The 17,500-nt window shown below is 43.9% G+C and overlaps 1 protein-coding gene across 1 annotated transcript in view; it reads right to left on the minus strand.

Annotated features, from left to right (window-relative positions):
* Positions 1-1,224: 1,224 nt before the first annotated feature.
* usp11 (ubiquitin specific peptidase 11) overlaps positions 1,225-17,500 on the minus strand; it is a 47,519-nt gene continuing 31,243 nt past the window's right edge. The window contains exons 14-21 of the mRNA XM_062054629.1: positions 17,073-17,173; positions 14,466-14,927; positions 11,844-11,914; positions 11,622-11,734; positions 3,948-4,097; positions 2,198-2,313; positions 1,952-2,040; positions 1,225-1,841 (exon numbers count right to left, since the gene is read on the minus strand). Coding sequence (XP_061910613.1) covers positions 1,692-1,841; positions 1,952-2,040; positions 2,198-2,313; positions 3,948-4,097; positions 11,622-11,734; positions 11,844-11,914; positions 14,466-14,927; positions 17,073-17,173 — 1,252 coding nt within the window. The 3' untranslated portion in view covers positions 1,225-1,691. The remainder of the gene's footprint in view (positions 1,842-1,951; positions 2,041-2,197; positions 2,314-3,947; positions 4,098-11,621; positions 11,735-11,843; positions 11,915-14,465; positions 14,928-17,072; positions 17,174-17,500) is intronic.

Raw genomic sequence — 17,500 nt, forward strand, 5'->3', positions numbered from 1 at the left:
TCCTGTACTCAACTAGACTGTTCATGGTCACTTCAGTCTTAGTCCTGTGCTCAACTAGACTGTTCATGGTCACTTCAGTCTTAGTCCTGTACTCAACTAGACTGTTCATGGTCACTTCAGTCTTAGTCCTGTACTCAACTAGACTGTTCATGGTCACTTCAGTCTTAGTCCTGTACTCAACTAGACTGTTCATGGTCACTTCAGTCTTAGTCCTGTACTCAACTAGACTGTTCATGGTCACTTCAGTCTTAGTCCTGTACTCAACTAGACTGTTCATGGTCACTTCAGTCCTGTACTCAACTAGACTGTTCATGGTCACTTCAGTCCTGTACTCAACTAGACTGTTCATGGTCACTTCAGTCTTAGTCCTGTACTCAACTAGACTGTTCATGGTCACTTCAGTCTTAGTCCTGTACTCAACTAGACTGTTCATGGTCACTTCAGTCTTAGTCCTGTACTCAACTAGACTGTTCATGGTCACTTCAGTCTTAGTCCTGTACTCAACTAGACTGTTCATGGTCACTTCAGTCTTAGTCCTGTACTCAACTAGACTGTTCATGGTCACTTCAGTCTTAGTCCTGTACTCAACTAGACTGTTCATGGTCACTTCAGTCTTAGTCCTGTACTCAACTAGACTGTTCATGGTCACTTCAGTCTTAGTCCTGTACTCAACTAGACTGTTCATGGTCACTTCAGTCTTAGTCCTGTACTCAACTAGACTGTTCATGGTCACTTCAGTCTTAGTCCTGTACTCAACTAGACTGTTCATGGTCACTTCAGTCTTAGTCCTGTACTCAACTGGTTGAGATTGTTACTAAGTGGTGTTGTCTGAGGTGGAGCAGTAAGGAAGTGACTAGTTGAGATTGTTACTAAGTGGTGTTGTCTGAGGTGGAGCAGTAAGGAAGTGACTAGTTGAGATTGTCACTAAGTGGTGTTGTCTGAGGTGGAGCAGTAAGGAAGTGACTAGTTGAGATTGTCACTAAGTGGTGTTGTCTGAGGTGGAGCAGTAAGGAAGTGACTAGTTGAGATTGTCACTAAGTGGTGTTGTCTGAGGTGGAGCAGTAAGGAAGTGACTAGTTGAGATTGTTACTAAGTGGTGTTGTCTGAGGTGGAGCAGTAAGGAAGTCACTAGTTGAGATTGTTACTAAGTGGTGTTGTCTGAGGTGGAGCAGTAAGGAAGTGACTAGTTGAGATTGTTACTAAGTGGTGTTGTCTGAGGTGGAGCAGTAAGGAAGTGACTAGTTGAGATTGTTACTAAGTGGTGTTGTCTGAGGTGGAGCAGTAAGGAAGTGACTAGTTGAGATTGTTACTAAGTGGTGTTGTCTGAGGTGGAGCAGTAAGGAAGTGACTAGTTGAGATTGTTACTAAGTGGTGTTGTCTGAGGTGGAGCAGTAAGGAAGTGACTAGTTGAGATTGTCACTAAGTGGTGTTGTCTGAGGTGGAGCAGTAAGGAAGTGACTAGTTGAGATTGTCACTAAGTGGTGTTGTCTGAGGTGGAGCAGTAGTTGGGGAAGTAGACAAGCAGCAGCAAATGGCACAGGTTGGTGGAACGTCCAAAGAAAAGAAAAGTTGCATTCATTGAGAAAGAAAATGTCGGCCAAATCAAAGTCCCAAGTGAACTTAAGCCCCTCCCCTTCAGTGTTGTACATTACAGAAAAAGAAAAAAGTCTTTTCACCACAAGTTGGCGCCATTAGTCCGTTTCCATGGTGAGGGTGGTGGTGCTGCTGTCGCTGCGTGGTGTGGCATCAGCGGAGGAGGCGGTGCTTGTGCTGGGGGCGGGCAGGGAAGGTTTCCTCATCTTGTCTTGTCGATGGTAGAACAGCACATAGGCGGCGTTGGTCTAGGCAACAACATGGAGGTCATAGGTGACTTCAGCTGGTGTGTGTGTGTGTGTGTGTGTGTGTGTGTGTGTGTGTGTGTGTGTGTGTGTGTGTGTGTGTGTGCGCTCACCATGATCTGGTCCTCCCTGGCGTACGTCACCTTGCTGTCATCAAAGTAGTACCACTGACCGTTGTCCTTGTTGCATGCATAGCTGGTGTCTGCACACACACACACACACACACACACACACACACACACACACACACACACACACACACACACACACACACACACACACACACACACACACACACACACAGACACACACACTACATGAGTCCACTCGGGACTAATGAGGACCTGGACTAGTCTTACAGTGTCCGTCTCGCAGTCCTCCGTAGTGGTTGGACACGGCTATGAGGTCATAGCAGCTGGGCGGCTCCCCACTGGACAAGTTCTTCCTCAGGAGACAACCTGAGAAGTCCAAGTTCCTGCAAGACATAACAAGTCAGAGTCAGAGTCGATCAGAGTCAGAGTCGATCAGAGTCAGAGTCGATCAGAGTCGATCAGAGTCAGAGTAGATCAGAGTCAGAGTCGATCAGAGTCAGAGTCGATCAGAGTCAGAGTCAGAGTAGATCAGAGTCAGAGTAGATCAGAGTCAGAGTCGATCAGAGTCAGAGTCGATCAGAGTCAGAGTCGATCAGAGTCAGAGTCAGCGTAGATCAGAGTCAGAGTCAGAGTAGATCAGAGTCAGAGTAGATCAGAGTCAGAGTAGATCAGAGTCAGAGTCGATCAGAGTCAGAGTCGATCAGAGTCAGAGTCGATCAGAGTCAGAGTCGATCAGAGTCAGAGTCGATCAGAGTCAGAGTCGATCAGAGTCAGAGTCGATCAGAGTCAGAGTCGATCAGAGTCAGCGTAGATCAGAGTCAGAGTCAGAGTAGATCAGAGTCAGAGTAGTTCATAACAAGTATACATGCTAGTTTCTTAGCAAACATAACAAGTATACATGCTAGTTTCTTAGCAAACATAACAAGTATACATGCTAGTTTCTTAGCAAACATAACAAGTATACATGCTAGTTTCTTAGCAAACATAACAAGTATACATGCTAGTTTCTTAGCAAACATAACAAGTATACATGCTAGTTTCTTAGCAAACATAACAAGTATACATGCTAGTTTCTTAGCAAACATAACAAGTATACATGCTAGTTTCTTAGCAAACATAACAAGTATACATGCTAGTTTCTTAGCAAACATAACAAGTATACATGCTAGTTTCTTAGCAAACATAACAAGTATACATGCTAGTTTCTTAGCAAACATAACAAGTATACATGCTAGTTTCTTAGCAAACATAACAAGTATACATGCTAGTTTCTTAGCAAACATAACAAGTATACATGCTAGTTTCTTAGCAAACATAACAAGTATACATGCTAGTTTTTTAGCAAACATAACAAGTATACATGCTAGTTTCTTAGCAAACATAACAAGTATACATGCTAGTTTCTTAGCAAACATAACAAGTATACATGCTAGTTTCTTAGCAAACATAACAAGTATACATGCTAGTTTCTTAGCAAACATAACAAGTATACATGCTAGTTTCTTAGCAAACATAACAAGTATACATGCTAGTTTCTTAGCAAACATAACAAGTATACATGCTAGTTTCTTAGCAAACATAACAAGTATACATGCTAGTTTCTTAGCAAACATAACAAGTATACATGCTAGTTTCTTAGCAAACATAACAAGTATACATGCTAGTTTCTTAGCAAACATAACAAGTATGCATGCTAGTTTCTTAGCAAACATAACAAGTATACATGTTGGTTTCTTAGCAAACATAACATTTGACGATTAAATACAAATGAAGAGGTTAATACAGAAGGCGCAGGATTCTCACAGGAGTGAAGAAATGACGACTTTAAATGTTTTATCTCCCCGGGAAAAAAAGGAATGTCTTCTATAAAAGTGATAGGACTTTGTTGGGATAAAGGAGGAAAAGATCACCTGAGGGGTAAGTCTCACCTGAGGGGAAGTCTCACCTGAGGGGGAAGTCTCACCTGAGGGGGAAGTCTCACCTGAGGGGGAAGTCTCACCTGAGGGGGAAGTCTCACCTGAGGGGAAAGTCCACGATGGTGTCCAGCTTCTCTCTGGTGAACTTGGTGTAGGAGAACCTCTTCAAGTGGATGATGAGGACCTCCGGCAGAGACCACAGGTCCAGTTTCTTGGTGGCCAGCTGGTGCTTCTTACACACAGGACAGTACCTGACACACACACACACACATTAGAAGGGTGTGTGTGTTCTTGTATTTGTAGCCTTCTTGAGACATGAAGGAAAAGTATCTTCCATATGAGGAGGTGTGAAGAAGAATGACTAACATTGCATGTAGTAGACAATGTGTCATGTGTGGTGACATCTAGCAACGTGAGGGTGCTCCCAAAAAGGAGGGATTTGTCACATGGACTGTGTGTCGCTTTTAAAAGTGCTCCCCCTCTGGTCAACATATGTAATAACTCCTCCCCCCTTAAGCCCGGCATCAGGCTTAAGGGGAGAGGAGTATATTTATAGCTAGACTTCACTGAAATTCAAGTATTTCTTATATATATAAATAAAATAAATACTTGACTTTCAGTGAATTCTAGCTCTATATATATATATATATATACACCGGTATATATATATATATATATATATATAATGACATACCGTCATTTCCGGACTATAAACCGCACCTGACTATAAGCCGCACCAGCTAAATTTAGGGGAAACTACAGATTGCTCCATATATAAGCCGCACCCGACTATAAGCCGCAGGGTTTTGATGTGTAATTAGCGTAGTATATAGTGTAATTAGCGTAGTATATAGTGTAATTAGCGTAGTATATAGTGTAATTAGCGTAGTATATAGTGTAATTAGCGTAGTATATAGTGTAATTAGCGTAGTATATAATGTAATTAGCGTAGTATATAGTGTAATTAGCGTAGTATATAGTGTAATTAGCGTAGTATATAGGGCTTCCTGCTACCACGGAGGGGATTGTCGGGACAGAGATGACTGTTTGGGAACGCAAAGCGTCCCATTTATTAACAATAAATCTTTCAATCATTCAATCAAACTTTCACATCTTTGACATGACAGTAATACAACGGTGCAAAGTAATACAAAGTGCTCGCCTGTACGTTATCAAAATAAGCAGCCTACCGGTATATGAAAAGTCAGTCTTTAATCATTGTGTCATCGTCTTCCTCCTGCGTACTAAAACCACCCAAATCCTCTTCGTCGGTGTCGGAGAAGAACAGGCCGTATATAAGCCGCACCCTTGTATAAGCCGCAGGGACCAGAACCAGGGGAAAAAGTAGCGGCTTATAGTCCGGAAATTACGGTACATATATACATATATATATATATATATATATATAGAGCTAGAATTCACTGAAAGTCAAGTATTTATTTTATATATATATATGTAGGGATAATACTCGAAACCGGTTTTCCCGGTTGTTTGATAAAAAAAGAACCGAGTCTTCGGACTCGAATCCCTTTTTGAGAACCGGTACCCGTTATCGAGACCACTATAGTAAAGGAAAAGAGTTGATTCTTTATTCGAATCCCGTCCCAACCAGAAATGCTCCGTAGGACATCACAAGAAATGACATCATGTAGCTCAGTCATTAGGCGCAGATAGCAGAAAGCAGGAAAACAATGGACAGGAAAAAGCGCTCCAAGGTGTAATAAAGTTCAAAACAAAAGCTATAATCCAATGAATAACTTTACTGAGAGATTTGAGCAGGGTACAAACACATGACCAACACTTTTACCACCAACCGGAAACATAGCAACCAGGCTAGCAACGCACCTCCTTTACGGCAGCTGTCACAACCTTCTTAAAGCAACCGCAGCACATACATATATATACAACACTGCAGCACATACATATATATACAACACCGCAGCACATACATATATATACACAACACTGCAGCACATACATATATATACAACACTGCAGCACATACATATATATACAACACTGCAGCACATACATATATATACAACACTGCAGCACATACATATATATACAACACTGCAGCACATACATATATATACAACACCGCAGCACATACATATATATACAACATATATGATACCGCAGCACATACATATATATACAACACTGCAGCACATACATATATATACAACATATATGACACCGCAGCACATACATATATATACAACACTGCAGCACATACATATATATACAACACTGCAGCACATACATATATATACAACACTGCAGCACATACATATATATACAACACCGCAGCACATACATATATATACAACACTGCAGCACATACATATATATACAACACCACAGCACATACATATATATACAACACTGCAGCACATACATATATATACAACACTGCAGCACATACATATATATACACAACATATATGACACCGCAGCACATACATATATATACAACACTGCAGCACATACATATATTTACAACATATATGACACCGCAGCACATACATATATATACAACACTGCAGCACATACATATATAAAACACTGCAGCACATACATATATATACAACATATATGACACCGCAGCACATACATATATATACAACACTGCAGCACATACATATATATACAACACTGCAGCACATACATATATATACAACATATATGACACCGCAGCACATACATATATATACAACAATGCAGCACACACATATAAATACAACATATATGACACCGCAGCACATACATATATATACAACACTGCAGCACATACATATATATACAACACATCTCCCTTTTTGAACTTTTGTTTTTCTTTCCTTGTAAACGTTACAAAATCACACTGTATATGTGTTGTCTGTCTAATTATAAATAATGCAGACCAGGCGTGTTGGCTGAGTTCTTGACGTTTACTTTTACGGGTGACGACATGCAACACTTTTCGGGGCTACCGCGCATGCTCGTAACTCCCGTTGCATGCTGGGTAGTGTAGTTGTTATATTCTCTAGCTCATAACATTTTCCCCCCTATAAAGAAATAATGTTAACTCAATAAAGTGTATTTCTTTTTTTAGCTTTAACTTTTCATTTTTTAGCATTGTAACCACATTTGCAAACAACTTTTCTCTTCATAGAATTTTCTTTCAATAAAGAAATAAAGTGCAAAAATGTCAAAGCATCATAACAAACAGTTATGTTCCAATAGCAGCAGAAGTGCACTTTTTGGAGAGCTGTATTATTTCCAGTTTTGTGCCCAAGGGACTGATTTTATTTAACACTATATTATTATTTATACACCTATAGTGATCACAGAGACAGCTTGTTTTTGTGTTACTGTATATATTTGTTTTTATGAAAAATCCCACTTAATATACTTTGGGTAACAACAGTCAATATTCATTTATTTTATTTTATTTTTTTAGGGGGGTAACAGTCAATATTGATTTATTTATTATATAATAAAAGTGAGCTTTTGTTAAACCAAATATTGTGTGTTTTTTTCCATATACAACAACCTATCTGGACTCCATAAGAGAATCCATAAGGAATCGGTTCGATAAGAGGATTCGATAATAGGCTCGAACTCGATAATTCCTTACCAAACATCATCCCTATATATATATATATCGGGAGAATGGTTGTCCCAGGAGATTTTCGGGAGAGGCACTGAATCTGGAGAGTCCCCCTGAAAATCCGGGATGGTTGGCAAGTATGATAATGACTTTTGTCATCATTTTGCCAAGTAAAATTCTGATTATTATCATAATATCGCCAACATTTTTAAAATTGTGACTTTTGTCAAGTCAAATTACGACTCTTTCAATAAAATTGCCAACATTCCAAGTTTTTCTTGTGAAATTCCAACTCATTTCCCCCAACAAGCATAGTATGTATTAGGGCTGCAACTAACGATTCATTTGATCATCGATTAATCTGTCGATTATTACTTCGATTAATAATCGGATAAAAGAGACAAAACTACATTTCTATCCTTTCCGGTATTTTATTGGAAAAAACCCAGCATACTGGCACCATGTGGTGGACATTGGGGGTGCAGCATACACCAATAATAACACAGAAATGTAAGTCATCAGAACTGAATCAGATATTGTACACGTTTCTGTTGTGAATAATAAAAGATTCATTTTCGGCTGCCTGTGAATAATAGCATGAAATATTCCAGCACCTTCATAACGTTTAGTTATACTAAAGCGTCACTCAAATCTAAATAGATTTATATAGCTTTATCGGCCCGGCTACATTGATCCATTATGAAACCAACCTGAGATATTTCTGTCTGTTACGTTTATTTCCAAATTGGTAACCGTGTGTTTTCTCTATCAAAACGGAGTCAAATGTGCCGGAGACACATTATCAGCCCCGCGTTGCAACAAAGGCAGAACTTTAAAGGCCTACTGAAATGATTTTTTATTTATTTAAACGGGAATAGCAGATCCATTCTATGTGTCATACTTGATCATTTCGCGATATTGCCATATTTTTGCTGAAAGGATTTAGTAGAGATCATCGACGATAAAGTTGGCAACTTTTGCTCGCTGATAAAAAAAAAGCCTTGCCTGTAGCGGAAGTAGCGTGACGTCACAGGAGCTAGTATTCCTCACAATTTTCCGTTGTTTACAATGGAGCGAGAGAGATTCGGACCGAGAAAGTGATGATTACCCCAATAATTTGAGCGAGGATGAAAGATTCGTAGATGAGGAACGTTACAGTGAAGGACTTGAGAGGCAGTGATGGACGCATCTTTTTTCGCTCTGACCGTAACTTAGGTACAAGCTGGCTCATTGGATTCCACACTTTCTCCTTTTTCTATTGTGGATCACGGATTTGTATTTTAAACCACCTGGGATACTATATCCTCTTGAAAATGAGAGTCCAGAACGCGAAATGGACATTCAGTGCCTTTTATCTCCACGACAATACATCGGCGAAATGCTTTAGCTACGAGCTAACGTGATAGCATCGTGCTTTAACTGCATATAGAAACAAAAGAAATAAACCCCTGACTGGAAGGATAGATAGAAAATCAACAATACTATTAAACCGTGGACATGTAAATACACGGTTAATGCTTTCCAGGCTGGCGAAGGTTAACAATGCTGTTGCTAACGACGCCATTGAAGCTAACTTAGCAACGGGACCTCACAGGGCTATGCTAAAAACATTAGCTCTCCACCTACGCCAGCCAGCCCTCATCTACTCATCAACACCTGTGCTCACCTGCGTTCCAGCGATCGGCGGAAGGACGAAGGACTTCACCCAATGCGTTTGGCGGCCCGGAGACGTAGGAAGTCAAGGTGAGGTCGGCGGCTAGCGCGGCTAGCGCTCCAGCAAAGTCCTCCTGGTTGTGTTGCTGTAGTCCGCTGCTAATACACCGATCCCACCTACAACTGTCTTCTTTGCAGCCTTCATTGTTCATTAAACAAATTGCAAAAGATGTCCAGAATACTGTGGAATTATGAAATGAAAACAGAGCTTTTTGTATAGGATTCTACGGGGTACCATAACTTCCGTTACTCGGACTTCGTCACGCGCATACGTCATCATACCGCGACGTTTCAGCCGGATATTTCCCGGGAAGTTTTAAATGTCACTTTATAAGTTAACCCGGCCGTATTGGCATGTGTTGCAATGTTAAGATGTCATCATTGATATATAAACTATCAGACTGCGTGGTCGCTAGTAGTGGCTTTCAGTAGGCCTTTAAAGTTACTTACAAAAAAGCTGAACTCATGAATGCTTGTTGCCACTATGGACTTCAAAAGTTACGTACTGTGAGTTCCTCCCTTCATCCATGGCTGCAACATGTTTCCTTTTCAGGTGCTCCTGAAGCAAGGTTGTACTTCCGTGCCATTTTGCAGGAAACGCTCTTCTTTGAAGTCTTTAAAGTGAAGTGTTCCCACACTTTGGACGACTTAGGTCGTACACTTTTCTCCATTCGAAGCAATAACCTCAAGATGTTTCTCCGCTAAACTATCGGTAGTGTTTTCCTGCGCCATTTTTCCAGTGAGCTGCACATGACCACATCATTGGCTAGCTTACGCCACTTCATGAGACGTAGCCTCAGGGCCGCCCTGGCGCTGTTTTGTACTGTTTTTGTACTTATTAGGGTCCGCCCTGTAACCAGTACAAAGGACTCCCACAGGGAGTCCTTTGTACTGGGTACAAAGGAACCTATTGTTATTGTAAGGTTTTATTATTATTCCGCACCCTTGCGCACTACTTTGCCCCCCTTAACATGCTTCAAAACTCACCAAATTTTACACACACATACAAAAACGTGCCCCAACCAGTTCAGTAAAAAAAAACAATCCCCAAAAATCAAAATTGCGCTCTAGCGCCCCCTAGGAAGAAAACTGCCTGTAACTCCCAGTAGGACTGTCGTAGAGACATGAAACAAAAACCTCTATGTAGGTCTCACTTAGACCTACCTTTCATAATTTCACATCTTCGGGCAAAAACCAACAGGAAGTTGGCAATTTCCCATTTTAGACAAAAATGTACTAAAAACACTGCTTTTTACGTCTTTGACCTCTAATTTGACCCCCTTAAAATACTTCAAAACTCACCAAACTTCTTACACACATCGGGACTGGTGGAAGTTGCGATCTAAAAAAAAAAACCGAACCCCAAAACTCAAAATTGTGCTCTACATAATTTTTGAAAAAAAACTGCTCCTCAGAGGAAAACTCAGACAAAACTGCTTGTAACTTCCGATAGGAACGTCTTAGAGACATGAAACAAATACCTCTATGTAGGTCTCGCCTAGACCTACATTTCATAGATTGACATCCTTCAGCAAAAATCAACAGGAAGTTTGCCATTCCTCCTTCAAAACAACATTTTTGTTACCACCGGTCACCAAACATCAAACGTTATCTCCTCTCAGCGCGTTTGTCGTTTCGGCTTCAAACACAACTTCCTCTAACTCCCAGTACGAATATCGTAGAGACACGAAACAAAAACCTCTATGTAGGTCTCACTCAGGACTACCACTGGACAAAAGTATTGGGACACCTAGGACTAGCACCTGCCAGAAGGCGGACCCGACCAACGCTGCTTGCAGCTTTAATTATTATTATTTTTCCGCAGCTTTGCGCACTACTTTGCCCCCCTTAACATGCTTCAAAACTCACCAAATTTGACACACATAAAAAAACGTGCCCCAACCACTTTAGTAAAAAAACCAAACCCCAAAAATCAAAATTGAGCTCTAGCGCCCCCTAGGAAGAAAACTGCCTCTAACTCCCACTAGGAATGTCGTAGAGACATGAAACAAAAACCTGTATGTAGGTCTCACTTAGACCTACAATTCATAATTTCACATCTTCGGGCAAAAACCAACAGGAAGTTGGCAATTTCCCCTTCAAGACAAAAAATGACTAAAAACACTAATTTTTGATTTTTGAGCTGTAATTTGACCCCCTTAAAATACTTCAAAACTCACCAAACTTCTTACACACATCGGGACTCGTGGAAATTGCGATCTAAAAAAAAAAACGAACCCCAAAACTCAAAATTGTGCTCTAATTTTTGAAAAAAACAGAAAAAACTGCTTGTAACTTCCGACAGGAACGTCTTAGAGACATGAAACAAATACCTCTATGTAGGTCTCGCCTAGACCTGTGTGTGTGTGTGTGTGTGTGTGTGTGTGTGTGTGTGTGTGTGTGTGTGTGTGTGTGTGTGTGTGTGTGTGTGTGTGTGTGTGTGTGTGTGTGTGTGTGTGTGGTGTACCAGGGGTTCTCCTCCTCCAGGGTCTCCACAGTGGTGAAGAGCTGGATGCAGTCCTGCATGGGCACGGTGGTGTGCTGCAGAGGAACATCCATGCTGCTGTGCTTGACGTACTTCTGCAGGGGAAGCAGGACATTCACCTTCACGCCATGACACCTTCACGCCATGACACCTTCACGCTGCACTGCAACCACGCAACACAACACAACACAACACAACACACACCTCCGCCTCGTTTTCATTGTAGAATCTCTTCTTCATGTCGGCGTCCCAGTCCAGCGCCACGTACGGCTGGGCTGCTCACACGTCAAGAAGAAACAACAACAAAAAGATCCATGTTAAAAAGAGAGAAGGTGTGTTTCTGCATTTGCCACTAAAATAATGTGAGGAATAAAATACACATTTCAACCTTTAATTAGCGTTTTGCTCCCGGAATCAATCCATCCAAGTTTGATCAAACTAGAGTAAAATGATCTGTACAACAATAAACCATAACCATATGGACAAGTGATTGGCGTGTGTGAGCTCCAAGTCTTGCAACAACAACTTGGTTGGAGGAACAGGTTTTTTTCACCAGCTAAACATTTGACACAAACAGCTTGAAGTGACAAATGTGCCATCCAAACAATACCCCGTTTGTTGACAAGAACATACAACCATGGAAGCACACTCAATCTATTTATTAAGCACAGCTTGATGAATGTCTGGTGCTGCTTAGGCTGCTGCCCCCGTGACCCCACTTTGGGTAAGCAGAAGAAGATGGATGGACGTTATGTCATGTTAGTGTCACCTTGTAAAACTAAACACACCTTTACACAGTAGGTATATGTTCTAGGTAGGAACATGACATGATTCTTACATTCTGCTGTCATTTACACATGTTTCATTGTGACTTGGAGGTGTACTCACGGGTGTGCTGTTGTGTTGGCAGGTATTTAAGTTGTGACTTGGAGGTGTACTCACGGGTGTGCTGTTGTGTTGGCAGGTGTTTTAGTTGTGACTTGGAGGTGTACTCACGGGTGTGCTGTTGTGTTGGCAGGTGTTTTAGTTGTGACTTGGAGGTGTACTCACGGGTGTGCTGTTGTGTTGGCAGGTGTTTTAGTTGTGACTTGGAAGTGTACTCACGGGTGTGCTGTTGTGTTGGCAGGTGTTTTAGTTGTGACTTGGAGGTGTACTCACGGGTGTGCTGTTGTGTTGGCAGGTGTTTTAGTTGTGACTTGGAGGTGTACTCACGGGTGTGCTGTTGTGTTGGCAGGTGTTTTAGTTGTGACTTGGAGGTGTACTCACGGGTGTGCTGTTGTGTTGGCAGGTGTTTTAGTTGTGACTTGGAGGTGTACTCACGGGTGTGCTGTTGTGTTGGCAGGTGTTTTAGTTGTGACTTGGAGGTGTATTCACGGGTGTGCTGTTGTGTTGGCAGGTGTTTTAGTTGTGACTTGGAGGTGTACTCACCGGTGTGCTGTTGTGTTGGCAGGTGTTTTAGTTGTGACTTGGAGGTGTACTCACGGGTGTGCTGTTGTGTTGGCAGGTGTTTTAGTTGTGACTTGGAGGTGTACTCACCGGTGTGCTGTTGTGTTGGCAGGTGTTTTAGTTGTGACTTGGAGGTGTACTCACCGGTGTGCTGTTGTGTTGGCAGGTGTTTTAGTTGTGACTTGGAGGTGTACTCACCGGTGTGCTGTTGTGTTGGCAGGTGTTTTAGTTGTGACTTGGAGGTGTAGTCCCAGGTGTGCTGTTGTGTTGGCAGGTGTGCTGTTGTGTTGTAGTTGGTGTACTCCCAGGTGTGCTGTTGCGGTGTAGTCCCAGGTGTGCTGTTGTGTTGTAGTAGGTGTACTCCCAGGTGTGGTGTAGTTGGTGTAGTCCCAGGTGTGCTGTTGTGTTGTAGTAGGTGTACTCCCAGGTGTGGTGTAGTTGGTGTAGTCCCAGGTGTGCTGTTGTGTTGTAGTAGGTGTACTCCCAGGTGTGCTGTTGTTTGTGTAGTCTCAGGTGTGCTGTTGTGTTGTAGTAAGTGTACTCCCAGGTGTGGTGTTGTGGTGTAGTCCCAGGTGTGGTGTTGTGGTGTAGTCCCCGGTGTGCTGTTGTGGTGTAGTCCCCGGTGTGGTGTTGTGGTGTAGTCCCAGGTGTGGTGTTGTGGTGTAGTCCCAGGTGTGGTGTTGTGGTGTAGTCCCAGGTGTTGTGGTGTAGTCCCAGGTGTGCTGTTGTGGTGTAGTCCCAGGTGTTGTGGTGTAGTCCCAGGTGTTGTGGTGTAGTCCCAGGTGTTGTGGTGTAGTCCCAGGTGTGCTGTTGTGGTGTAGTCCCAGGTGTTGTGGTGTAGTCCCAGGTGTTGTGGTATAGTCCCAGGTGTTGTGGTATAGTCCCAGGTGTTGTGGTATAGTCCCAGGTGTGCTTTTGTGGTATAGTCCCAGGTGTGCTTTTGTGGTATAGTCCCAGGTGTGCTTTTGTGGTGTAGTCCCAGGTGTGCTGTTGTGGTGTAGTCCCAGGTGTGCTGTTGTGGTGTAGTCCCAGGTGTGCTGTTGTGGTGTAGTCCCAGGTGTGCTGTTGTGGTGTAGTCCCAGGTGTGCTGTTGTGGTGTAGTCCCAGGTGTGCTGTTGTGGTGTAGTCCCAGGTGTGCTGTTGTGGTATAGTCCCAGGTGTGCTGTTGTGGTGTAGTCCCAGGTGTGCTGTTGTGGTGTAGTCCCAGGTGTGCTGTTGTGGTGTAGTCCCAGGTGTGCTGTTGTGGTGTAGTCCCAGGTGTGCTGTTGTGGTGTAGTCCCAGGTGTGCTGTTGTGGTGTAGTCCCAGGTGTGCTGTTGTGGTGTAGTCCCAGGTGTGCTGTTGTGGTGTAGTCCCAGGTGTGCTGTTGTGTTGTACTCACAGCTGAAGGACATGTCGGGGCCCATCTCTCTCTCGGTGCCGTTACAGTTGACTGCCTGGATGGTGAACAGACGCTTCTTCTTCTTCTTCTTCTTCTTCTTGTCTCTCGTCTTGGCTACTTCCTTGTTGGCAGGTGGGCTGGGTGGACACGCCTCCTCCTCATCTTCAGCGGCGTCACACTGCGATGTCGGGGGTTCCACCGCCGCCGCCTCGTCGCCGCTCGCCTCCCCGCGGGCGTGGATGTGACCGAGGGCGGGGCTGGCGTCGCCGCTGCAGATGAGCTTGGTCGTGGCGTGACACGCAGCGTTGTGGACGTCGCCCTCCGCCGGGGGGGCCCGCAGGTGCTCTGGGTGGAGCTCTGGGGGAGGAGCCACGTCCTCATGGCGGTTGTTCCCCGGCCCGTCTGCACAGCACGCCTCCGTGCGGGAGGGTCCCGCCTGCACCGTGTCCTCCTGCTCATCATCTGTAACAACAGGAAGTGAGGTCATCACCCAGAGTGAGCTGGGATAGACTCCAGCTTACCCTTCACCCTATAGAGCAGGGGTGCCCATTAGAGCTAGCAATGGAGGGTGTGTCAGTCCATCACTAGTCAGGCATTTGAAAAATACACCTCAAACTAGCCATCATAAATGCTGACTTTGGTCACGTGATTGACATCGACAACACCCGAGGGTCTTGTGAGGTGACGCTGGCTGCTGCCACATCATTATTAATAAAAAATGACCGACAGTAGCTATAACAGCTTCAACTCTTCTGGGAAGGCTGTCCACAAGGTTGTGGAGTGTGTTTATATCTTCTGGGAAGGCTGTCCACAAGGTTGAGGAGTGTGTTCATATCTTCTGGGAAGGCTGTCCACAAGGTTGAGGAGTGTGTTCATATCTTCTGGGAAGGCTGTCCACAAGGTTGAGGAGTGTGTTCATATCTTCTGGGAAGGCTGTCCACAAGGTTGTGGAGTGTGTTCATATCTTCTGGGAAGGCTGTCCACAAGGTTGTGGAGTGTGTTTATATCTTCTGGGAAGGCTGTCCACAAGGTTGTGGAGTGTGTTCATATCTTCTGGGAAGGCTGTCCACAAGGTTGCAGAGTGTGTTCATATCTTCTGGGAAGGCTGTCCACAAGGTTGCAGAGTGTGCTTATAGCAATTATCCACCATTCTTCCAAAAGCACATTGGTGAGGTCACACACTGATGTTGGTGGAGAAGGCCTGGCTCTCAGTCTCCATTCTAATTCATCCCAAAGGTGTTCAGGTCAGGACTCTGTGCAGGCCAGTCAAGTTCATCCACACCATGTCTTTATGGACCTTGCTCATGTTGGTAGAGGAAGGGGCCCGCTACAAACTGTTCCCACAAGGTTGGGAGCATGGAATTGTCCAAAATGTTTTGCTATCCTGGAGCATTCAAAGTTCCTTTCACTGGAACTAAGAGGCCAAGCCCGACTCTTGAAAAACAACCCCACAACATAATTCCTCCTCCACCAAATCTCACACTGGGCACAATGCAGTCTGAAATGTAGCGTTGTCCTGGCAACCTCCAAAGCCAGACTGGTGCATCAGATGTAAAAGTGTGATTCATCAGTCCATAGACATGTTTGTAGAAACAGTCTCCATGCCTAAGTGCTTGATTTGATACACCAGGCCAAGTGACTAGTGATTGTCATCATTGGACAACATACTTCTAGCAATAAAGTCTTGTCTTCATGACAGAAACATGTTTGTATTATCACCTTTCCTAAATCAATCAATATCAATGATCTACACTTGCCCAAAGTGTGGGCACCCCTGCTGTTTGACATTGACAACTTCCTGTCTCATGATGCTACCATCACTGATGACTTCCTGTCTCATGATGCTACCATCACTGATGACTTCCTGTCTCATGATGCTACCATCACTGATGACTTCCTGTCTCATGATGCAACCATCACTGATGACTTCCTGTCTTGTGATGCTACCATCACTGATGACTTCCTGTCTCATGATGGTACCATCACTGATGACTTCCTGTCTCATGATGCTACCATCACTGATGACTTCCTGTCTCATGATGCTACCATCACTGATGACTTCCTGTCTCGTGATGCTACCATCACTGATGACTTCCTGTCTCGTGATGCTACCACCACTGATGACTTCCTGTCTCATGATGCTACCATCACTGACGACTTCCTGTCTCTTGACGCTACCATCACTGATGACTTCCTGTCTCGTGATGCTACCATCACTGATGACTTCCTGTCTCGTGATGCTACCATCACTGATGACTTCCTGTCTCGTGATGCTACCATCACTGATGACTTCCTGTCTCGTGATGCTACCATCACTGATGACTTCCTGTCTCATGATGCGACCATCATTGATGACTACTTGTCTCGTGATGCTACCATCACTGATGACTTCCTGTCTCATGATGCTACCATCACTGACAACTTCCTGTCTCATGACGCTACCATCACTGACGACTTCCTGTCTCATGACGCTACCATCACTGATGACTTCCTGTCTCATGGCGCTACCATCACTGACGACTTCCTGTCTCAAGACGCTACCATCACTGACGATTTCCTGTCTCATGACGCTACCATCACTGACGACTTCCTGTCTCATGACGCTACCATCACTGATGCCGTTGGTCTGAGTCTTGTACAGCTCCTCTTCATCCTCGTCCTCGTCACCCTCAGACTCCTCCGAGGGCTCAGGAACTCGCACATAGCGCCTGCACACACACACACACACACAGACACAGACACAGACACACACACAGACACAGACACACACACACACAGACGCACGCACACGCACACAGACACACACACAGACACACACACACACAGACACACACAGACAGACACACACGCACACACACACACACACACACACACACACACACACACACACACACACAGACACACACACACACGCACACACACACACACACACACACACACACAGACACAGACACAGACACAGACACACACACAGACACAGACACACACACACACAGACGCACGCACACGCACACAGACACACACACAGACACACA

This window comes from Entelurus aequoreus, linkage group LG07, assembly GCF_033978785.1.
Source record: "Entelurus aequoreus isolate RoL-2023_Sb linkage group LG07, RoL_Eaeq_v1.1, whole genome shotgun sequence".
In the NCBI taxonomy this organism is placed as follows: domain Eukaryota; kingdom Metazoa; phylum Chordata; class Actinopteri; order Syngnathiformes; family Syngnathidae; genus Entelurus; species Entelurus aequoreus.